Source organism: Phasianus colchicus, chromosome 39, assembly GCF_987193195.1.
Source record: "Phasianus colchicus chromosome 39, bPhaCol1.hap1.1, whole genome shotgun sequence".
Lineage (NCBI taxonomy): Eukaryota > Metazoa > Chordata > Aves > Galliformes > Phasianidae > Phasianus > Phasianus colchicus.
The window spans coordinates 804,055-829,735 of record NC_143474.1 but is presented as its reverse complement, the minus strand read 5'-3'; the positions used below and the strand labels follow the sequence as shown (position 1 = coordinate 829,735).

The 25,681-nt window shown below is 55.8% G+C and overlaps 1 protein-coding gene across 2 annotated transcripts in view; it reads left to right on the top strand.

Annotated features, from left to right (window-relative positions):
- Positions 1-25,681, top strand: part of LOC116240110 (telomerase protein component 1-like) — a 152,250-nt gene that overhangs the window by 15,863 nt on the left and 110,706 nt on the right. For both annotated transcript variants that reach the window (XM_090130174.1, XM_090130175.1), the window contains exons 7-17: positions 667-840; positions 5,196-5,295; positions 7,319-7,437; positions 9,394-9,510; positions 12,311-12,413; positions 13,839-14,003; positions 15,653-15,852; positions 15,943-16,084; positions 18,418-18,585; positions 18,708-18,800; positions 25,071-25,200. In XM_090130174.1, coding sequence (XP_089986300.1) covers positions 667-840; positions 5,196-5,295; positions 7,319-7,437; positions 9,394-9,510; positions 12,311-12,413; positions 13,839-14,003; positions 15,653-15,852; positions 15,943-16,084; positions 18,418-18,585; positions 18,708-18,800; positions 25,071-25,200 — 1,511 coding nt within the window. The remainder of the gene's footprint in view (positions 1-666; positions 841-5,195; positions 5,296-7,318; positions 7,438-9,393; positions 9,511-12,310; positions 12,414-13,838; positions 14,004-15,652; positions 15,853-15,942; positions 16,085-18,417; positions 18,586-18,707; positions 18,801-25,070; positions 25,201-25,681) is intronic.

The following is a 25,681-nucleotide window of genomic DNA, read 5'->3' as shown; positions in this document are numbered from 1 at the left end:
GAGCTCTAATGGGCTCTAATGGGATCTGATGGGCTCTAATGGGCTCTAATGGGATCTGGTGGGCTCTAATGAGCTCTAATGGGATCTGATGGGATCTGGTGGGCTCTAATGAGCTCTAATGGGATCTGATGCGCTCTAATGAGCTCTAATGGGCTCTAATGGGATCTGATGGGCTCTAATGAGCTCTAATGGGCTCTAATGGGATCTGATGGGCTCTAATGGGATCTGATGGGCTCTAACGAGCTGTAATGGGATCTGATGGGCTCTAATGGGATCTGATGGGCTCTAATGGGCTCTAATGAGCTCTAATGGGATCTGGTGGGATCTGATGGGCTCTAACGGGCTCTAATGGGATCTGGTGGGCTCTAATGAGCTCTAATGGGATCTGATGGGATCTGGTGGGCTCTAATGAGCTCTAATGGGCTCTAAGGGGATCTGATGGGCTCTAACGAGCTCTAATGGGCTCTAATGGGATCTGATGCGCTCTAACGAGCTCTAACGAGCTCTAATGGGATCTGATGGGATCTGATGGGCTCTAATGGGATCTGATGGGATCTGATGCACTCTAACGAGCTCTAATGGGCTCTGATGGGCTCTACCGAGCTCTAACGGGCTCTAATTGCCTGCGATGGCCTCTAATTGCCTCTAATTGCCTGTGCCGCGCAGGCGCTGGCGCACCGTCCGCCTCTTCCTGTCGTCCACGTTCGCCGACATGGCGGCCGAGCGCGACGCCCTGGTGAGGGCGGCGCTGCCGAGGCTGCGGGCGATGGCTGCCCCACACGGCGTGGGGCTGAGCGAGGTGGATCTGCGTTGGGGGGTGGAGGATCCCGACCCACGGAGGTCAGCCGGGGACAGCAGGGGGTGACCTTTGACCTCTGGGACCCCCTTCTTTGATCCCATGACCCTAATGATGTCACCCGACCCCAAAGACCCCAATGACCCCAAAGACCTCAATGGCAGCACCCAAAGACCCCAACGATCCCAGTGATCCCATAGACCCCCATTGACCCCAATGACCCCATGACCCCAATGACGTCACCCAACCCCAGTGGTCCCCATTGACCCCAAAGACCCCAGTGACCCTATTGACCCTATGACCCCATTAACCCCCGTGACCCCAAGGACATTAATCAACCCCATTGACCCCAATGACCCCATTGAACCCAATGGCTGCACCCAACCCCAAGGATCCCCACTGACCCCATGACCCCAATGACCCCAATGACATTAATCAACCCCAAAGACCCCAGTGACCCCAATGACCCCAATGACGTCACCCAACCCCAAAGACCCCAATGACCCCAAAGACCCCAATGGCAGCACCCAAAGACCCCAACGATCCCAGTGACCCCATAGACCCCCATTGACCCCAATGACCCCATGACCCCAATGACGTCACCCAACCCCAGTGGTCCCCATTGACCCCAAAGACCCCAGTGACCCTATTGACCCTATGACCCCATTAACCCCCGTGACCCCAAGGACATTAATCAACCCCATTGACCCCAATGACCCCATTGAACCCAATGGCTGCACCCAACCCCAAGGATCCCCACTGACCCCATGACCCCAATGACCCCAATGACATTAATCAACCCCAAAGACCCCAGTGACCCCAATGACCCCAATGACGTCACCCAACCCCAAAGACCCCAATGACCCCAAAGACCCCAATGGCAGCACCCAAAGACCCCAACGATCCCAGTGACCCCATAGACCCCCATTGACCCCAATGACCCCATGACACCAATGATGTCACCCGACCCCAATGATCCCCAAAGACCCCATAACCCCAGTGCCTTCACCCAACCCCAAAGACCCCAATGACCCCATTGACATCACTCAGCCCTATTGACCCCCATTGACCCTGTGACCCCAATGACATCACCTGACCCCAATGATCCCCATTGACCCCATGACCTCAATGACCCCAATGACCCCAATGACTTTAATCAACCCCATAGACCCCCATTGACCCCAATGACCCCATGACCCCAATGACGTCACCCAACCCCAATGATCCCCATTGACCCCAAAGACCCCAGAGACCCTATTGACCCCATGACCCCATTAACCCCCGTGACCCCAAGGACATTAATCAACCCCATTGACCCCAATGACCCCAATGGCTGCACCCAACCCCAAAGACCCCACTGACCCCATAGACCCCAAAGACCCCAATGACCCCATGACCCCAATGACTTCACCCAACCCCAAGGACCCCAATGACCCCAAAGACCCCAATGATCCCCGTGACCCCATAGACCCCCATTGACCCCAATAACCCCATGACCCCGATGACCCCAATGACATTAATCGACCCCATAGACCCCATTGACCCCAATGACGTCACCCAACCCCAAGGATCCCCATTGACCCCATAACCCCAATGACCCCAATGACCCCAATGACTTTAATCAACCCCATAGACCCCCATTGACCCCAATGACCCCATGACCCCAATGACGTCACCCGACCCCAATGATCCCCATTGACCCCAAAGACCCCAGTGACCCCATTGACCCCATGACCCCATTAACCCCCGTGACCCCAAGGACATTAATCAACCCCATTGACCCCAATGACCCCAATGGCTGCACCCAACCCCAAAGACCCCACTGACCCCATAGACCCCCATTGACCCCAATGACCCCATGACCCCAATGACTTCACCCAACCCCAACGACCCCAATGACCCCAAAGACCCCAATGATCCCCGTGACCCCATAGACCCCCATTGACCCCAATGACCCCATGACCCCGATGACCCCAATGACATTAATCGAACCCATAGACCCCATTGACCCCAATGACGTCACCCAACCCCAAGGATCCCCATTGACCCCATAACCCCAATGACCCCAATGACCCCAATGACTTTAATCAACCCCATAGACCCCCATTGACCCTAATGACCCCATGACCTCAGTGACGTCACCCAACCCCAAAGACCCCAATGACCCCAAAGACCCCAGAGACCCTATTGACCCCATGACCCCATTAACCCCTGTGACCCCAAGGACATTAACCAACCCCATAGACCCCCATTGACCCCTGACCCCAATGACGTCACCCAACCCCAGTGACCCCATTGACCCCAAGGACGTCACCCGACCCCAATGATCCCCATTGACCCCAAAGACCCCCAATGACTGCATTGACCCCATGACCTCATCGACCCCAATGACCCCAATGACATTAATCAACCCCATAGACCCCATTGACCCCAATGACCCCAATGACGTCACCCAACCCCAAAGACCCCAATGACCCCATTGACTTCACTCAACCCTATTGACCCCCATTGACCCCGTGACCCCAATGATGTCACCCGACCCCAAAGACCCCAATGACCCCAATGATCCCAATGACATCACCCAACCCCAATGATCCCAGTGACCCCATAGACCCCCATTGACCCCATTGACCCCATGACCCCAATGATGTCACCCAACCCCAAAGACCCCAATGACCCCATTGACATCACTCAACCCTATTGACCCCCATTGACCCCGTGACCCCAATGATGTCACCCGACCCCATAGACCCCAATGACCCCAAAGACCCCAATGGCAGCACCCAATGACCCCAATGACCCCAAAGACCCCAATGACTTTAATCAACCCCATAGACCCCCATTGACCCCAATGACCCCATGACCCCAATGACGTCACCCAACCCCAATGATCCCCATTGACCCCAAAGACCCCAGAGACCCTATTGACCCCATGACCCCATTAACCCCCGTGACCCCAAGGACATTAATCAACCCCATTGACCCCAATGACCCCAATGGCTGCACCCAACCCCAAAGACCCCACTGACCCCATAGACCCCAAAGACCCCAATGACCCCATGACCCCAATGACTTCACCCAACCCCAAGGACCCCAATGACCCCAAAGACCCCAATGATCCCCGTGACCCCATAGACCCCCATTGACCCCAATAACCCCATGACCCCGATGACCCCAATGACATTAATTGACCCCATAGACCCCATTGACCCCAATGACGTCACCCAACCCCAAGGATCCCCATTGACCCCATAACCCCAATGACCCCAATGACCCCAATGACTTTAATCAACCCCATAGACCCCCAATGACCCCAATGACCCCATGACCCCAATGATGTCACCCAACCCCAATGATCCCCATTGACCCCAATGACCCCCAATGACTCCTTTGACCCCATGACCCCAATGACCCCCTGTGACCCCATAGACTCCCAATGACCCCATAACCCCCACTGACCCCAATGACCCCATTGACCCCATTTCCCCTATTCACCCCATAACCCCCACTGACCCCATTGACCCCATAACGCCACAAACCCCACAGACCAACCCCACAGACCCCACAGCCCCCATTTCCCCCATAGCCCCATTTCCCCCACAACCCCCCGCTGACCCCACAAACCCCACAAACCCCACAAACCCCACAGACCCCACAAAAAACCCCACAAAAACCCCCAATGACCCCATTGCCCCCAATGACCCCATAACCCCCAATAATCCCATAATCCCCATTGACCCCATTGACCCCATTGACCCCATTTCCCCTGTTCACCCCATAACCCCCACTGACCCCATTGATCCCATTGCCCCCAATGACCCCATAAACCCCATTGACCCCATGATCCCATTGCCCCCATGACCCCATTTCCCCTATTCACCCCATAACCCCCAATGACCCCATTGACCCCAATGACCCCAATGACATTAATCGACCCCATTTACCCCATTGATCCCAATGACCCCAATGACCCCTCCCAACCCCACTGACCCCAATGACTCCATCGACCCCAATGACCCCCGTGACCCCAATGACCCCAAAGACCCCACAGCCCCATGACCCCACAACTTCAGTGACCCCAATGACCCCATAACCCCTGACCCCATAACCCCTGACCCCATAACCCCTGACCCGTGATCCCGTGACCCTTGACCCCATAGCCCCCCCAATCCCATAACCACTCCCCCTATGACCCTTGACCTCGCGATCCCACAGCCCTTGAACCCCGTGACCCCTGACCCCGTGACCTCCTGACCTCTGACCCCACGACCTCTACCCCCGGTGACCCCCATGACCCCCAATGACCCCACAACCCCAATGACCTCAATGATCCTGTAACCTCCATGACGCCTTCGCCCCTGACCCCGTGACCTCTGACCCCGTGACCTTTGACCCCCAGGCAGGTGGAGCTGTGCCTGGAGGAGGTGACACGCAGTGACATCATCGTGGGGGTCCTGGGGGAGCGCTATGGGGCGCGGGCACCAAACCCCCCCCCACAGGTGACCCCATTGACCCCATTGAACCCATTTGACCCCAATGACCCCATGTGACCCCATGTGACCCCATTGTCCTTATTTTCTCCCATTGTCCCCACTGACCCCAATGGCCCCACTGTCCTTATTGACCCCATTATCCCCATTGATCCCACTGACCCCATTGGCCCCATTGACCCCATTTGACCCCATTGATCCCACTGACCTCAGTGTCCCCATAGACCCCAAATGTCCCCCATTGACCCCGTTGCCCCCATAGACCCCATTGACCCCACTGTCCCCTATGACCCCATAGACCCCACTGACCCCATTGACCCCATTGTCCCTATTGACCCCATTGACCCCATTTGACCCCATTGTCCCCATTGCCCCCATTGACCCCATTGCCCCCATTGTCCCCATTGACCCCACTGCCCTCATTGTCCCCATTGACCCCATTGACCCTAAATCTCCCCACTGACCCCATTGACCCCATTGTCCCCATTGATCCCACTGACTCCATTGACTCCAGTGACCCCATTGACCCCAATGACCCCATTGATCCCATTGACCCTAAATGTCCCCACTGGCCCCATTGTCCCCATTGATCTGAATTACCCCAATGTCCCCATTGACCCCATTGACCCTATTGATCCCAATGACCCCATTGTCCCCCCTGATCACATTGTCCCCACTGACCCCATTGTCCCCACTGGCCCCACTGACCCCATTGACCCTAAATGTCCCCATTTACCCCACTGACCCCACTGACCCCATTGTCCCCATTTACCCCATTGACCCCAATGACCCCATTGACCCCACTGACCCCATTGACCCTGCTGACCCCACTGACCCTAAATGTCTCCACTGACCCCATTGCCCCCATTGCCCCCGCTGACCCCACTGACCCCATTGCCCTCATTGCCCCTATTGCCCCCATTGCCCCTACTGACCCCATTGACCCCATTGCTCCCAATGCCCCCAATTTCCCCTATGCCCCCATTGCCCCCATTCACCCCATTGCCCCCACTGCCCCCACTGACCCCATTGACCCTGCTGACCCCATTGCCCCCACTGACCCCATTGACCCCATTCACCCCATTGCCCCCACTGACCCCAGTGACCCCATTGCTCCCATTCACCCCATTGTCCCCATTGCCCCCACTGACCCTGCTGACCCCACTGACCCCGCTGACCCCATTGCCCCCAATGCCCCCATTGACCCCACTGCCCCTAATTCCCCCTATGCCCCCATTGACCCCGCTGACCCCGCTGACCCCACTGACCCCATCGACCCCATCGACCCTATTGACGCCATTGCCCCCATTGACCCCACTGACCCCACTGACCCCATTGCCCCCATTGACCCCATTCACCCCATTGTCCCCACTGACCCCATTGACCCCATTGCCCCCACTGACCCCGCTGAGCCCATTGCCCCCAATGCCCCCATTGCCCCCATTGACCCCGCTGACCCCACTGACCCCGCTGACCCCATTGCCCCCATTCACCCCATTGTCCCCATTGACCCCATTGTCTTCAATTCACCCTATTGCCCCCATTGCCCCCATTGCCCCCATTGACCCCGCTGCCCTCATTGACCCCATTGCCCCCACTGACCCCACTGACCCCATTGTCCCCATTGACCCTATTGACCCCACTGACCCCATTGCCCCCATTCACCCCACTGACCCCGCTGACCCCATTAACCCCACAGACCCCACTGACCCCATTGCCCCCATTGACCCCATTGCCCCCATTGCCCCCGCTGACCCCCCTGACCCCACTGACCCCATTGACCCCATTGTCCCCACTGTCCCCATTGACCCCACTGACCCCACTGACCCCATTGCCCCCATTGCCCGCATTGCCCCCATTGACCCCACTGCCCCTAATTCCCCCATTGTCCCCATTGACCCCGCTGACCCCACTGACCCCATTGACCCCATTGTCCCCATTCACCCCATTGCCCCCACTGACCCCACTGACCCCGCTGACCCCGCTGACCCCATTGACCCCGCTGACCCCGCTGACCCCGCTGACCCCGCAGGGTTTCCCCCCCGGCCGCTCAGTGACAGAACTGGAGCTGCGCATTTTCCTGCAGCGCTGGAGCTCCGCCCCCGGCCCCGCCCCCGCCCTCATTTACATACGAGACCCCGCCTTCCTCAAGTAAGGGCGACGGGAGGGGGGCGTGGCCTGGGTGAAGGGGGCGTGGCCAAAAAAGCACGGACCCAATGGGGGGGCGTGGCCTATTTGTAGGCGTGGCCTAAATGTAGAGGGGGCGGGGCTTTGGAGGGGCGTGGCCTATGTGTGGGTGCATCGTCCAATCAGCAGGCGGCGTGGTGTTAAATGGGGGCGTGGCCTGATTGCGGAGGGGGCGGGGCTTAGAAGTAGGGGGCGTGGCCTCAAAATGGAGGGGCAGCAATGGGGTGAATGGGGGCTGTGGGGCCGATGGGGATTTGGGGGTTTGTGGGGGAATTTGGGGTCAGTGGGGGACATTGGGGTCAAGGGGGGCTGTGGGGTCAATGGGGTCATTGGGGTCAATGGGGGCTGTGGGGTCGTTGGGGGCATTGGGGTCAATGGAGACTTTGGGGTCAGTGGGGGACATTGGGGTCAATGGGGGCTTTGGGGTCAATAAGGGACTGTGGGGTCAATGGGAGCTGTGGGGTCACTGGGGGACCTTGGGGTCAATGTGGGACATTGGGGTCAATAAGGGACAATGGGGTCAATGGGAGCTGTGGGGTCACTGGGGGACCTTGGGGTCAATGTGGGACATTGGGGTCAATAAGGGACAATGGGGTCAATGGGGGCTGTGGGGTCAATGGGGTCAATGGGGACATTGGGGTCAATGGGGGCTTTGGGGTCAACGGGGGTCATTTGGGTCAGTGGGGACACGGGTCAGTGGGACATTGGGGTCAAGGGGGACTTTGGGGTCAATGGGGGCTGTGGGGTCAATGGGGACATTGGGGTCAATGGGGACATTGGGGTCATTGGGGGCATTGGGGTCAAGGGGGGCTGTGGGGTCAATGGAGAGTTTGGGGTTTGTGGGGGACATTGGGGTCAGTGGGGACTTTGGGGTCAGTAAGGGACAATGGGGTCAGTGGGGGCTGTGGGGTCAGTGGGGACATTGGGGTCAGTGGGGACATTGGGGTCTGTGGGGACAATGGGGTCAATAAGGGACAATGGGGTCAATGGGGGCTGTGGGGTCAATGGGGGACATTGGGGTCAATGGGGTTTTGGGGTCAATGAGGACATTGGGGCCAATAAGGGACAATGGGGTCAACGGGGGTCATTGGGGTCATTGGGGACATTGGGGTCAATGGGGACTTTGGGGTCAATAAGGGACATTGGGGTCAATGGGGGCTGTGGGGTCAATGAGGGACATTGGGGTCATTGGGGTTTTGGGGTCAATGGGGACATTGGGGTCAGTGGGGACATTGGGGTCAATGGGGACATTGGGGTCAACGGGGGCTGTGGGGTCAATGGGGACAATGGGGTCTATGGGGGACATTGGGGTCAATGGGGGCTTTGGGGTCAGTGGGGACATTGGGGTCAACGGGGGACAATGGGGTCAATGGGGACAATGGGGTCAATGGGGACATTGGGGTCCCTGGGGACTTTGGGGTCACTGGGGACATTGGGGTCAATGGGGTCAATGGGGGACACTGGCGTGTAAGGGGTCGAGCCGGGGGGCGTGGCCTTGTGGAAGAGTGGGCGGAGCCTCGAAGATCGGGGGCGTGGCCAATGTGGGGGCGTGGCCTCCGAGGGACGTGGCTTCATATTACACGAGGGGCGTGGCCAAAAGGGCTGAGGGCGTGGCCTTAGTGGGCGTGGCCTGTAGGAAAGGGGGCGTGGCTTTGGTGCTACTGGGGGCGTGGTCTCAAGGCTTTGGGGGCGGGGCTTAAGGAAACGGTGCGGCCTCGATGGGGGCGGGGCTTGAAGCAGAAGGGGGCGTGGCCTGGTGGAAAGGGGGCGTGGCTACGGTGCATATGGGGGCGTGGCCTCAATTGGGGCGTGGTCTGAAGGCGTTGTGGGCGGGGCTTCAGCGAATGGAGGCGTGGATTTAAGGATGAGGGGGCGTGGCCTGGAGGTGGGCGTGTCCCAAATCAGCCAATGGGGTGGCAGGGCGGTGCCGGAAGAGCTGCGCGGGATTTATGGGGCGGAGTCGGAAGAGGCGGCGGCCAAAATGGCGGCGCTGAAGGAGGAGCTGAGGGGGAACCCGGCCGTCGGGGCCCTGAGGAGGTGACACAGCTGTGGGGTCGGGGGGGTTTTATAGGGTCAGGGTGGGCCTATGGGGTCAGGGTTGGTCTATGGGGTCAGGGTGGGCCTATGGGATCACGGTGGTCCTATAGGGTCAGTTATGGTCTATGGGGTCAGAATTGCCCTATGGGGTCGGGATGATCCTATGGGGTCAGGGTTGTCCTATGGGGTCAGGGTTGTCCTATGGGGTCAGGGTGGTCCTATGGGGTCAGGGTGGTTCTATGGGGTCAGGATGGTCCTATGGGGTCAGGGTGGTCCTATGGGGTCAGAATTGCCCTATGGGGTCGGGGGGGTTTTATAGGGTCAGGGTGGTTCTATGGGGTCAGGGTGGTTTTATAGGGTCAGGGTGGTTCTATGGGGTCTGGATGGATCTATGGGGTCAGCGTGGTTTTATGGGGTCAGGGTGGTTCTATGGGTTCAGGGTGGTTTTATAGGGTCAGGGTGGTTCTATGGGGTCGGGGTGGTTCTATGGGGTCACAATGGTTCTATGGGGTCAGGGTGGTTCTATGGGGTCAGGGTGGTCCTATGGGGTCAGAATTGCCCTATGGGGTCAGGGTGGTTTTATAGGGTCAGGGTGGTTCTATGGGGTCAGGGTTGTCTTATGGGGTTACCAGTGGGCTATGGGGTCAGGATTGTCCTATGGGGTCAGGGTGGTTTTATAGGGTCAGGGTGGTTCTATGGGGTCACCAATGGCCTATGGGGTCAGGATTGTCCTATGGGGTCAGGGTGGGCCTATGGGGTCAGGATGGTTCTATGGGGTCAGGGTGGTTCTATGGGGTCAGGATTGTCCTATGGGGTCGGGATGATCCTATGGGGTCAGGGTGGTTTTATAGGGTCAGGGTGGTTCTATGGGGTCAGGGTGGGCCTATGGGATCAGGGTGGTCCTATAGGGTCAGTTATGGTCTATGGGGTCAGAATTGCCCTATGGGGTCACAAATGTCCTATGGGGTCAGGGTGGGCCTATGGGGTCAGAATTGCCCTATGGGGTCAGGATGGTTCTATAGGGTCAGGGTGGTCCTATGGGGTCAGGATTGTCTATGGGGTCAGCTAGGGTCTATGGGGTTAGAATTGCTCTATGGGGTCACAAATGTCCTATGGGATCAGGGTTGTCTTATGGGGTCAGTATTGTCCTTTGGGGTCGGGATGATCCTATGGGGTCAGTGTTGGTCTATGGGGTCAGAATTGCTCTATGGGGTCACAAATGTCCTATGGGGTCAGGATTGCCCTATGGGGTCGGGATGGTCCTATGCGGTCATGGTTGGTCTATGGGGTCAGGATGGTTCTATGGGGTCAGGGTTGTTCTATGGGGTCAGGATTGCCCTATGGGGTCAGCTATGTTTTTATGGGGCCAGGATGGTCTCATGAGGTCAGGATTGCCCTATGGGGTCAGGGTGGTTCTATGGGGTCAGGATGATCCTATGGGGTCAGGGTGGTTTTATAGGCTCAGGGTGGTCCTATGGGGTCAGGATGATCTATGGGGTCAGTTATGGTGTATGGGGTCAGGATGGCCCTATGGGGTCGGGATGATCCTATGGGGTCGGGGTTGGTCTATGGGGTCAGGGTGGTGTTATAGGGTCAGGGTGGTCCTATGGGGTCGGGATGGTTTTATAGGGTCAGGATGATCCTATGGGGTCAGGATTGCCCTATGGGGTCACAAATGTCCTATGGGATCAGGGTTGTCTTATGGGGTCGGGATGATCCTATGGGGTTAGTGTTGGTCTATGGGGTCAGGGTGGTTCTATAGGGTCAGGATGGTTCTATAAGGTCAGGATGGTCCTATGGGGTCAGGATGGTTCTATGGGGTCAAGATTGCCTTATGGGGTCAGCTATGGCCTATGGGGTCAGGATTGCCCTATGGGGTCACAAATGTCCTATGGGGTCAGGGTGGTTCTATGGGGTCAGGGTTGTCTTATGGGGTCACAAATGGCCTATGGGGTCAGGATTGTCCTATGGGGTTGGGATGATCCTATGGGGTCAGGGTTGTTCTATGGGGTCAGGATGACCCTATGGGTTCAGGGTGGTTTTATAGGGTCAGGGTGGTTCTATGGGGTCAGGGTGGTTTTATGGGGTCAGGGTGGTTCTATAGGGTCAGGATTGTCCTATGGGGTCGGGATGATCCTATGGGGTCAGGGTTGGTCTATGGGGTCGGGATGGTTCTATGGGGTCAGCTATGGTCTATGGGGTCAGGATGGCCCTATGGGGTCAGGACCCCATTGCCCCCATTGTCCCCATTGTCCCCATTGCCCCCTTGACCCCACTGATCCCCATTGACCCCATTGACCTCACTGACCCCATTACCCCCCCATTACCCCCCATTGACCCCAATGCCCCCATTGCCCCCATTTTCCCCACTGACCCCACTGAACCCATTGACCTCATTAACCCCCCTGACCCCAATCCCCCTTTGACCCCATTGATCCCATATCCCCCAATGCCCCCATTTCCCCCATTGCCCCCATTGCCCCCATTGTCCCTACTGACCCCATTGACCCCATTCACCCCAAAGCCCCCATTGACCCCATTGACCCCAATTCCCCCAATCCGCCATTGCCCCCATTGCCCCCATTTCCCCAATGCCCCCCATTCCCCCCAATGACCCCAATGACCCCATTTTCCCCATTGACCCCAATCCCCCATTGCCCCCATTGCTCCCACTGACCCCAGTGACCCCATTGCCCCCATTGACCCCAAGTCCCCCAATCCCCCATTGACCCCAAAGCCCCCATTTCCCCCATTGCCCCCCCTGACCCCCCTGACCCCGCTGCCCCCGCTGACCCCACAGCTATAGGTGCGGTTGGGGGCCGGACGGCCCCACAGTTCTGGAGGATTTCGTGGCTCAGGTGGTGGCCGACGTTTGGGACGTCCTGCAGCGGCACTTCCTGCATGTGGGTCACCCCATAGACCCCACTGACCCCACTGATGGCCCCATTGACCCCACAGACCCCACTGATGGCCCCATAGACCCCACTGACCCCACTGATGGCCCCATTCACCCCATTGACCCCATTGATGGCCCCATTGACCCCATTGACCCCATTGACCCCCATCAGCCCTATAAACCCCAATGTTCCCAGTATCCCCCAGTATCCCCCAGTGTCCCCATAGACCCCAATGCCCCCCATTGACCCCATTGACCCCACAGCCCCCATTCACCCCATTCACCCCAATGTCCCCAATGTCCCCATTGACCCCATTGACCCCATTAACCCCCATGCCCCCCATTATCCTTATTGACCCCACTGCCCCCATTGACCCCAATGTCCCCATTGACCCCATTGACCCCAATGTCCCCATTGACCCCATTGCCCCCATTGTCCCCGATGTCCCCACAGCCCCCATTGACCCCATTGACCCCTATGCCCCCATTGTCCCTATTGACCCCATTCACCCCAATGCCCCCCACTGACCCCACTGACCCCATTGTCCCCATTGTCCCCATTGACCCCATTGTCCCCATTGACCCCACAGCCCCCATTGACCCCATTGTCCCCATTCACCCCAACGCCCCCCATTGTCCCCATTGACCCGAATGTCCCCATTGACCCCAATGTCCCCATTGTCCCCGATGTTCCCACAGACCCCACAGCCCCCATTGACCCCATTGACCCCATTGACCCCATTGACCCCATTGACCCCAAAGCCCCCATTGACCCCATTGACCCCATTGACCCCATTGTCTCCACTGACCCCAATGCCCCCCATTGTCTCCATTGACCCCAATGTCCCCACAGCCCCCATTGACCCCATTCATCGCATTGACCCCATTGTCCCCATTGACCCCAATGCCCCCCATTGACCCCATTCACCCCAATGTCCCCACAACCCCCATTGACCCCAACGCCCCGCATTGTCCCCATTGTCCCCATTGACCCCATTGACCCCACTGACCCCAATGCCCCCCATTGTCCCCATTGACCCCACAGCCCCCATTGACCCCATTGTCCCCATTCACCCCAACGCCCCCCATTGACCCCATTGACCCCAAAGCCCCCATTGACCCCAATGTCCCCATTGTCCCCAATTGTCCCCCTTTATCCCATTGACCCCATTGTCCCCATTGACCCCATTCACCCCATTGTCCCCATTGATCCCAATGTCCCCATTGACCCCATCGACCGCATTCACCCCAACGCCCCCCATTGACCCCATTGTCCCCATTGTCCCCGATGTCCCCACAGCCCCCACTGACCCCATTGTCCCCATTGTCCCCATTGTCCCCATTGACCCCGATGTCCCCACATCCCCCCTCTCTCCCCCTCCCCCCCTTACCAAAACCCCCTCAGTCCTCCAATCCGCCCTCCGTCCACCAGGGGGCGCCGCCATCCGTTCAGGATTCCTTTCTGGCAGCCCAGCTGGCCCTGGGTCCAGTTGCCAGATCCCGTTTGTTGGTAGCCACGGCCTCGGCCATCCGGAGGGGGGAAGGCAACCGACTGCTGCTGACGGGGGAACCGGGAGTGGGGAGGACTGTCTTCATGGTGGGAGGGGGCAAAGGGCCATATATGGGCATGGGGGAGGGGCTTAAAGGGGGGGAACAAGTCCATATATGGGCATGGGGGAGGGGCTAAAAGGGGACGGGGTCCATATATGGGCATGGGGGAGGGGCTAAAAGGGGACGGGGTCCATATATGGGCATGGGGGAGGGGCTTAAAGGGCTCTTGGCCATATATGGGCATGAGGGAGGGGCTTAAAGGGGGAACAAGTCCATATATGGGCATGGGGGAGGGGCTTAAAGGGCTTTTTGGCCATATATGGGCATGGGGGAGGGGCTTAAAGGGGGAACAAGTCCATATATGGGCATGGGGGAGGGGCTTAAAGAGGCTTTTTGGCCATATATGGGCATGGGGGAGGGTCCTTAAAGGGGACTGGGACCTTATATGGGTATTGGGGAGGGGCTTAAAGGGGCTTTTGTCCATATATGGGCATGGGGAAGGGGCATAATGGGGCTTTTGTCCATATATGGGCATGGGGGAGGGGCCTTAAAGGGGAATGTGTCCATATATGGGCATGGGGGAGGGGCTTAATGGGGATGTAGTCCATATATGGGCATGGGGGAGGGTCCTTAAAGGGGACTGGGTCCTTATATGGGTATTGGGGAGGGGCTTAAAGGGGCTTTTGTCCATATATGGGCATGGGGGAGGGGCTTAAAGGGGCTTTTGGCCATATATGGACGTGGGGGAGGGACTTAATGGGGGACCAAGTCCATATATGGGCATGAGGGAGGGGCTAAAAGGGGCTTTTTTCCATATATAGGCATGGGGGAGGGGCCTTTAAGGGGCTTTTGTCCATATATGGGCATGCGGGTGGGGCTTAAAGGGTTTTTTGGCCATATATGGGTGTGGGGGAGGGCCTTAAAGGGGGCTTTTGGCCATATATGGGCATGGGGAGGGGCTAAAAGGTGCTTTTGGCCATATATGGGCATAGGGGAGGGGCATAATGGGGCTTTTGTCCATATATGGGCATGGGGGAGGGGCCTTAAAGGGGCCTGGGTCCATATATGTCTATGGGGGAGGGGCTAAAGAGGCTTTTGTCCATATATGGTCTTGGGGGGGGCCTTAAAGGGGGACTGGGTCCATATATGGGCATGGGGGAGGGGATTAAAGGGGACTAAGGGCCATATATGGGCATGGGGGTGGGGCCTAAAAGGGGACTGTGTCCATATATGGGCATGGGGGGGCTTAAAGCAGCTTTTGTCCATATATGGGCATGGGGGAGGGGTTTGAAGTGGCTTTTGCCCATATATGGGCGTTGGGGAGGGGCGTAATGGGGACCAAGTCCATATATGGGCATGGGGGAGGGGCTAGAAGGAGATTATGTCCATATATGCGCGTGGGGGAAGAGTCTTAAAGAGGACTGGGTCCATATATGGGATTGGGGGAGGGGCTTAAAGGGGCTTTTGTCCATATATGGGCATGGGGGAGGGGCTTAAAGGGGGGTGTTATCCATATATGGGCATGGGGGAGGGGCTAAAAGGAGACTCGGTCCATATATGGGCAAGGGGAGGGGCTTATGACCATATATGGTCACATGGGGCGGGGCTTGAAAGCAGCCCATGTCCATATATGGGCATGGGGGAGGAGACAAAAAGTTCCATTCGCTCATATGTACCCCTTAACCCCGCCCACAGGCCGCCCTGATTGGTGCCCTGCAGCAAGCCCCGCCCCTTTCCGCCTCCAAGCCCCTCCCCCAGTGCTTGGTAGCCTATCACTTCGCATCCGCCCGCCCCGACCAATCAGACGCCAGAGTGGCCCTGGCTCAACTCTGCACCCGATTGGAGGAACTGTTGGGGAAGGCAAACCCCGCCCCCTCGGAAGGATCCACCTATCAGTGAGCTCCACCCCCCCCCTTTTCTTTTTTAAGCCCCGCCCACAACCAGCTTGGCTCCGCCCACTCACGCGCCTCGCGTCACGTGACCAGGGAGCTGAGGCCACGCCTCCTGGCTCTGTTGGCCACGCCCCCTCCGAAGGGGCGGCGCCTGGCGCTGTTGATTGACGACGCCCACTTCCTGCACGTGGGCGGGACCGTGCGATCCGATTGGCTGCCGACCGCCGTCCATCCGGTGAGAGGGGGCGGGGCTTAAAGGAGGGGGGGGAGGGGCTGATTTTGGGGGGGTTTTGGGGTTTTTTGGGGGATTTTTGGGGTTTTTGGGGATATTTTGGGGGGATTTTGGGGGATTTTGGGGGATTTTATGGGGTTTTGGGGGGATTTTGGGGGATTTTGGGGGGTTTTTGGGGAGATTTTCGGGGAATTTTGGGAATTTTGGGGGATTTTAAGGGGTTTTTGGGGAATTTTTGGGGTTTTTTGGGGGGTTTTGCGGTTTTTTGGGGGGTTTTAAGCGGTTTTTGGGGAGATTGTGGGGGAATTTTGGGAATTTTGGGGGATTTTGGGGGGATTTGAGGAATTTTGGGAGATTTTAATGGGTTTTTGGGGGAATTTTGGGGGGATTTTGAGAATTTTGGGAATTTTGGGGGATTTTATGGGGTTTTGGGGGGAATTTTTGGGGTTTTTTGGGGGGTTTTTGGGGTATTTTGGGGGGAATTTGGGGGTTTTGGGGGAGATTTTGGGGGGATTTTGGGAATTTTGGGGAATTTTATGGGGTTTGGGGGGGATTTGGGGGGATTTTGGGGTTTCTTTGGATTTTATGGGGATTTTAAGGGGTTTTGGGGGGAATTTTTGGGGTTTTTTGGGGGGTTTTGCGGTTTTTTGGGGGTTTTTAAGGGGTTTTTGGGGAGATTTTTTTGGGATTTTGGGAATTTTGGGGGATTTTATGGGGTTTTGGGGGAACTTTAGGGGATTTTGGGGGGATTTAAGGGGTTTTTTGGGGGGGAATTTTGGGAATTTTGGGAATTTTGGAGGATTTTATGGGGTTTGGGGGGGATTTGGGGGAATTTTGGGGAATTTGGGGGGTTTTAAGGGTTTTTTTGGGAGATTTTGGGGGAATTTTGGGATTTACGGGAATTTTGGGGGATTTTATGGGGTTTTCGGGGGATTTTGGGGGGTTTTAAGGGGTTTTTGGGGAGATTTTGGGGGGATTTTGGGAATTTTGGGGGATTTTATGGGGTTTTTGGGGATTTGGGGGGGCTTTGAGGAATTTTGGGGGGTTTTAAGGGGTTTTTGGGGGAATTTTTGGGGTCTTTTGGGGGGAATTTGGGGTATTTTGGGGGGTTTTAAGGGGTTTTGGGGGAGATTTGGGGGGGGGGTGGGAATTTGGGGGGATTTTAAGGGGTTTTGGGGGGAATTTTTGGGGTTTTGGGGGGGATTTTGGGGGGATTTGGGGAATTTTGGGAATTTTGGGGGGATTTTATGAGGTTTTGGGGGGGCTTTGGGGGATTTGGGGGGGAATTTTTGGGGGGATTTTTGGGGATATTTGAGCATTTAGGGGAAGTTTTGGTGGATTTGGGGAGATTTGGGGGTTTCTTCGGGTTTTTTGGGGGAATTTTTCGGGACTTTGGGGGATTTTGTGGGTTTTTAAGGGGTTTGGGGGGAATTTGTGGAGATTTTGGAGATCTTGGGGCAATTTTAGGGGATATTGGGGGGTTTTAAGGGTTTTGAGGGGGATTTTGGGGAATTTTGGGGGATTTTTAAGCATTTAGGGGAAATTCTGCGTGATTTGGGGAGATTTGGGGGATTTTGTGGGGATTTTTCTGGACTTTGGGGGATTTTGTGGGGTTTTAAGGGGTTTGGGGGGGGAATTGGGGGGATTTTGGGAGATTTTGGGGAATTTGGGTGGATTTTGGAGGTTTTGGGGGCAATTTTAGGGGATATTGGGGGGTTTAAAAGGATTTTGAGGGGGATTTGGGGGAATTTTGGGGGATTTTTAAGCATTTAGGGGAAATTCTGCGGGATTTGGGGAGATATGCGGGATTTTGTGGGGATTTTTCGGGACTTTGGGGGATTTTGTAGGGTTTTAAGGGGTTTTGGGGGGGAATTGGGGGGATTTGGGGGGTTTTGGGGGCAATTTTAGGGGATATTGGGGGGTTTTAAAGGGTTTTGAGGGGGATTTTGGGGAATTTTGGGGGATTTTTAAGCATTTAAGGGAAATTCTGCGGGATTTGGGGGGTTTGGGGGACAATTTTAGGGGATTTTGGGCGGTTTTAAGGGGATTTGGGGGGGATTTGGGGAATTTTCTGGGTGTTTTTGGGGACATTTGAGCATTTAGTGGAAATTCTGTGGGATTTGGGGGGATTTTAGGGGATTTTTGTGGATTTCTGAGGATTTGTGGTGATAATTCGGGACACGGGTGGATTTGGGGGCGATTTTGGGGCGTTTTTAGGGTGAATTTGGCTCCAATTTCCCCCAATTAAACACCGCAAATATCAGCTTCGGTGCCGCCGCGATGAACCGCGGCTCCCGATTGGCTGCCGCTAAGCCCGCCCCCTTTTTACCTTACAGCGCGTCTCATTGGTCCTCAGCGCCCCCGCCGACACAAGCCCCACCCACTTCCCGGAAGTGGGCGGGGCTTGGACGCCCCTCCCCCTCCGCCCACTTCCTCCCCCAGAGCGCGCCGATCTCCTGGGGGCGGAGCTTCGGCGTTGGGGGCGGAGCTTGGAGCGGCGCTACGTGAGTGGCTGAGGCCCTTCGGCCGATTTGCATAAGCCACGCCCCCCCCACCCCCGCCCGCCCGCTGCCATCTTGGGGGGCGGGGCTTGAGGAGCGTGACGGGCGTTTCTCCCGACCAATAGGTGAGCGCCGTGCTGGGGAAGGGCGGGGCCAAGCTGCCGCTGTATCAGCGCCTCCTATTGGCTGAGCTCAGAGCCTTCGCCCGCTATGAGGATGTAAGGATGTGACCCACGTGGGGAGCCCGGAAAAACCCCATAGCGACCCCATAGCGACCCCATAAAACCCCATAGAGACCCACAGAGACCTATAGGGACCCATAGAACCCATAGAGACCCATAGACCCCATAGGGACCCATACAGACCCTCAGAAACCCCATAGAGCCCCATAGAAACCATTGGGACCCATAGAGACCCACAGGGACCCATAGAGACCCCATAGAAACTTTTGGAACCCATAAAACCCCATAGAGACCCATAGAGACCCATAGGGACCCATAGAGACCCACAGGAACCCCATAGAGCCCCATAGAAACCATTGGGACCCACAGAAACCATTGGGACCCATAGGGACCCCATAGGGACCCATAGAGACCCATAGGGACCCATAGAAACCATTGGGACCCACAGAAACCATAGGGACCCATAGGGACCCCATAGGGACCCATAGAGACCCATAGGGACCCATAGAAACCATTGGGACCCACAGAAACCATTGGGACTCATAGGGACCCCATAGAAATCCCACAGAGACCCATAGAGACCCCATAGAGCCCCATAGAAACCATTGGGACCCATAGAGATTCATAGAGACCCATGGAGACTCATAGAGACCCATAGGAACCCCATAGAAATCCCATAGACACCCATAGAGACCCCATAGAAACTTCTGGGACCCATAGAGACCCCATAGAGCCGCATAGAGACCCATAGGGACCCATAGAGACCCCATAGAGACCCCATAGAGACCCCATAGAAATCATTGGAACCTATAGGGAACCATAGGGACCCATAGAGACTCATAGGGACCCACAGAAACCCCATAGAGCCCCATAGAGACCATTGGGACCCATAGAGACCCCATAGAGCCCCATAGAGACCATTGGGACCCATAGGGACCCCATAGAGACACATAGAGACCCCATAGAAACTTTTGGTACCCATAAAACCCCATAGAGACCCATAGAGACCCATAGGGACCCATAGAGACCCCATGGAAACTTTTGGAACCCATAAAACCCCATAGAGACCCATAGAGACCCATACGGACCCATAGAGACCCACAGGAACCCCATAGAGCCCCATAGAAACCATTGGGACCCACAGAAACCATTGGGACCCATAGAGACCCCATAGGGACCCATAGAGACCCATAGGGACCCATAGAAACCATAGGGACCCATAGAAACCATTGGGACCCATAGAGACCCATAGAGACCCATAGGAACCCCATAGAAATCCCATAGACACCCATAGAGACCCCATAGAAACCTCTGGGACCCATAGAGACCCCATAGAAATCATTGGAACCTATAGGGAACCATAGGGACCCATAGAGACCCATAGGGACCCACAGGGACCCATAGAGACCCCATAGAAACTTTTGGGACCCATAAAACCCCATAGAGACCCATAGAGACCCATAGGGACCCACAGAAACCCCATAGAGCCCCATAGAGACCCCATAGAAAACATTGGGACGCATAGGAACCCCATAGAGCCCCATTGATCCCCATAGAGCCCCATAGAGACCCATAGGGACCCATAGAGCCCCATAGAGACCATTGGGACCCATAGGGACCCATAGAGCCCATAGGGACCCATAGGGACCCATAGAGACCCTCAGAAACCCCGTAAAGTCCCATAGAGACCCATAAAGACCCCATAGAGAACCATAGAGACCCATAGAGCCCATAGGGACCCATAGAGACCCATAGAGACCCTCAGAAACCCCATAAAGTCCCATAGAGACCCATAAAGACCCCATAGAGAACCATAGGGATCCCATAGAGACCCCATAGAAACCTTTGGGACCCATAGAGCCCCATAGAGACCCATAGAGACCATTGGGACCCATAGGGACCCCATAGAGACCCCATAAAAACTTTTGGGACCCATAGAGCATCATAGGGACCCCATAGAGCCCCGCAGGAACCCCATAGAGCCCCAAAGAACCCATAGAGACCCATAGAGCCCCATAGAGCCCCATAGAATCCTTAGAGACCCATAAGGACCCATAGGGACCCACAGAGACCCATAGAGACCCATAGACCCCATAGGGATCAATAGAGACCCTCAGAAACCCCATAGAGCCCCTCAGAGACCCCATAGAAACCACTGGGACCCATACGGACCCCATAGAGACCCATAGCGACACATAGACCCCATAGTAAACCCATAGAGCCCCATAGAGACCCACAGAAACCCCATAGTGCCCTGTAGAGACCATTAGGACCCATAGAGACCCATAGAGACCCGTAAGACCCCATAGGACCCAATAGGACCCCATAGAGACCCCATAGGGACCCATAGAGACCCCTAAGACCCCATAGGGACCCATAACACCCCATAGAGACCCACAGAGACCCATAGAGACCCCATAGAGACACATTGAGACCCCATAGAGAGCCATAGAGACCCATAGGGACCCATAGAGACCCCTAAGACCCCATAGAGACCCCATAGGGCCCCATAGAGCCCCATAGGGACCCATAGAGACCCCTAAGACCCCATAGAGACCCCATAGGGCCCCATAGAGACCCATAGGGACCCATAGAGACCCATAGAGAAACCTAGAGACCCATAGGGGACCCCATAGAGCCCCATAGACCCCATAGAAACCATTGGGACCCATAGGGACCCCATAGAGACCCATATGGACCCATAGAGACCCACAGAGACCCATAGAGACCTCAGAGGGACCCACAGAAACCCCATAGAGCCCTGTAGAGACCATTGGGACCCATAGAGACCCATAGAGACCCATAGACCCCATAGGGACCCATAGAGCCCCACAGAAACCCCGTAAAGTCCCATAGAGACCCATAAAGACCCATAGAGACCATTGGGACCCATAGGGACCCCATAGAGACCCCATAAAAACTTTTGGGACCCATAGAGCATCATAGGGACCCCATAGAGCCCCGCAGGAACCCCATAGAGCCCCAAAGAACCCATAGAGACCCCATAGAACCATAGAGACCCATGGGGACCCCATATTGACCCATAGGGACCCATAGAGACCCCATAGAGCCCCATAGAATCCTTAGAGACCCATAAGGACCCATAGAGACCCACAGAGACCCATAGAGACCCATAGACCCCATAGGGATCAATAGAGACCCTCAGAAACCCCATAGAGCCCCTCAGAGACCCCATAGAAACCACTGGGACCCATACGGACCCCATAGAGACCCGTAGAGACCCCATAGGGACCCATAGCGACACATAGACCCCATAGTAAACCCATAGAGCCCCATAGAGACCCACAGAAACCCCATAGTGCCCTGTAGAGACCATTAGGACCCATAGAGACCCATAGAGACCCCTAAGACCCCATAGAGACCCCATAGGGCCCCATAGAGCCCCATAGGGACCCATAGAGAACGATAGAGAAACCTAGAGACCCATAGGGGACCCCATAGAGCCCCATAGGCCCCATAGAAACCATTGGGACCCATAGGGACCCCATAGACACCCATAGAGACCCATAGAGACCCATAGAGACCCATAGAGACCCATAGAGATCTCAAAGGGACCCACAGAAACCCCATAGAGCCCTGTAGAGACCATTGGGACCCATAGAGACCCATAGAGACCCATAGACCCCATAGGGACCCATAGAGACCCATAGGGACCCATAGAAACCATTGGGACCCATAGGGACCCCATAGAAATCCCACAGAGACCCATAGAGACCCCATAGAGCCCCATAGAAACCATTGGGACCCATAGAGACCCATAGAGACCCATGGAGACCCATAGAGAGAGACCTATAGGAACCCCATAGAAATCCCATAGACACCCATAGAGACCCCATAGAAACCATTGGGACCCATAGGGAACCATAGAGCCCCATAGGGACCCACAGAAACCCCATAGAGCCCCATAGAGACCCATAGGGACCCCATAGAGAACCCACAGAAACCTTTGAGACCCATAGAGCCCATAGGGACCCATAGGGACCCATAGAGACCCATAGAGACCCATAGAGACCCATAGAAAACCATAGAGAGAGACCCCTAAGACCCCATAGGACCCCATAGGACCCCATAGGGACCCATAGGGACCCACAGAGAACCATAGAGACCCATAGAGACTCATAGGGACCCCATAGAGCCCCATAGACCCTATAAAAACCATTGGGACCCATACGGACCCCATAGAGCCCCATAGAGACCCATAGAGACCATTGGGACCCATAGGGACCCCATAGAGACCCCATAAAAACTTTTGGGACCCATAGAGCATCATAGGGACCCCATTGAGCCCCGCAGGAACCCCATAGAGCCCCAAAGAACCCATAGAGACCCCATAGAACCATAGAGACCCATGGGGACCCCATATTGACCCATAGGGACCCATAGAGAACCCATAGAGCCCCATAGAATCCTTAGAGACCCATAAGGACCCATAGGGACCCACAGAGACCCATAGAGACCCATAGACCCCATAGGGATCAATAGAGACCCTCAGAAACCCCATAGAACCCCTCAGAGACCCCATAGAAACCACTGGGACCCATACGGACCCCATAGAGACCCGTAGAGACCCCATAGGGACCCATAGCGACACATAGACCCCATAGTAAACCCATAGAGCCCCATAGAGACCCACAGAAACCCCATAGTGCCCTGTAGAGACCATTAGGACCCATAGAGACTCATGGGGACCCATAGAGACCCATAGAGATCTCAAAGGGACCCACAGAAACCCCATAGAGCCCTGTAGAGACCATTGGGACCCATAGAGACCCATAGGGACCCATAGAGACCCATAGACCCCATATGGACCCATAGAGACCCCATAGAGACCCATAGAGACCATTGGGACCCATAGATCCCCACAGAGCCCCATAGAGACCCATTGATCTCCATTGAGACCCATAGAGACCCATAGAGAAACATAGAGACCCATAGAGACCCCCTAGAGCCCCATAGATCCCATAAGAAACCATTGGGACCCATAGGGACCCCATAGAGACCCACAGAGACCCATAGAGACCTCAGAGGGACCCACAGAAACCCCATAGAGCCCTGTAGAGACCATTGGGACCCATAGAGACCCATAGAGACCCATAGAGACCCATAGACCCCATAGGGACCCATAGAGACCCCATAGGGCCCCATAGAGACACATAGGGACCCCATAGAGACCCATAGGGACCTCAGAGGGACCCACAGAAACCCCATAGAGCCCTGTAGAGACCATTGGGACCCATAGGGACCCATAGAGACCCATAGAGACCCATAGACCCCATAGGGACCCATAGAGACCCCATAGAGACCCATAGAGACCATTGGGACCCATAGATCCCCACAGAGCCCCATAGAGACCCATTGATCTCCATTGAGACCCATAGAGACCCATAGAGAAACATAGAGACCCATAGAGACCCCCTAGAGCCCCATAGATCCCATAAGAAACCATTGGGACCCATAGGGACCCCATAGAGACCCACAGAGACCCATAGAGACCTCAGAGGGACCCACAGAAACCTCATAGAGCCCTGTAGAGACCATTGGGACCCATAGGGACCCATAGAGACCCATAGAGACCCATAGACCCCATAGGGACCCATAGAGCCCCACAGAAACCCCATAAAGTCCCATAGAGACCCATAAAGACCCCATAGAGAACCATAGGGATCCCATAGAGACCCCATAGAAACCTTTGGGACCCATAGAGCCCCATAGAGACCCCACAGAAACCCCATAGAGCCCCATAGAACCCATAGCGACCCCACAGAAACCATTGGGACCCATAGGGACCCTATAGAGCCCCATGGAAACCCATAGAGCCCCATAAGGACCAATAGGGACCCATAGTGGTGACCTAAGCCCCGCCCCCCTACTTCCAGAAGTGCTGCATTTTCCCCACCCTCTTCCCCCCGGAAGTGCTGACCTTAACCCCGCCCCCCTGCTTCCGGAAATTCTGCTTTTATCCCCTCCCCCTTCATCCCGGAAGTGCTGACCTAAACCCCGCCTTCCAACTTCCGGAATTGCTGCATTTTCCCCTCCCCCTCCCTCCCGGAAGTGCAGCCATTAGCCCCTCCTCCTCCATCCCGGAAGTGCTGACCTTAGCTCTACCCCTAACTTCCGGACGTGCTGCTTTTAGCCCCTCTCACTCCATCCCGGAGGTGCTGACCTAAACCCCGCCCCCAACTTCCGGAATTCCTGCATTTTCCCCTCCCCCTCCCTCCCGGAAGTGCACCCCATTAGCCCCTCCCCCTCCATCCCGGAAGTGCTGACCTTAGTCCCGCCCCCCAGCTTCCGGAAGTGCTGCTCTCAGCCCCGCCCACCGTCCCCGCCCTGCTGCAGCGGATCCTTCACCGATTGGCTGCTCGCCACGGCCCCGCCCTCGAGTTCTCATTGGCCGCCCTCAGCGCCGCCCCTTACGGTAAGCCCCGCCCCCTCATTTCCATATGCAAATCAACTCCCTGGAAAATCCCGATTTTGACCAAAAACGGGCGAAATTTTGGGATTTCGATGAATTTTAGGCCATTTTTCTCCATTTTCTCCCCGCAAAAATGTGAATTTTCACCAAATCTCCCCATTTTTTACCAAATATGAGAAACGTTTTTTCGTTTTTTGGAGATTTCTTACCCCATTTTTTCCATATTTATGAAAAAAATTACACCATTTTGGGGAATTTTTTAAAGAAATCCCAACTTTTCCAAAATTTATCTTTTTTTTACGAAATTTGGGAAGTTTTACCCCACATTTTCCCACTTTTAACCAAATCTCTGCGTTTTTTTGACCAATTTTGGCCTTTTTTCCCCATAATGATTTATTCTTCCATTTTTCCCCCATTTTGGGGAAATTTTGCACCATTTTGGGCCATTTTTAATAGAAATTCCAACTTTTCCAAAATTTCTCTT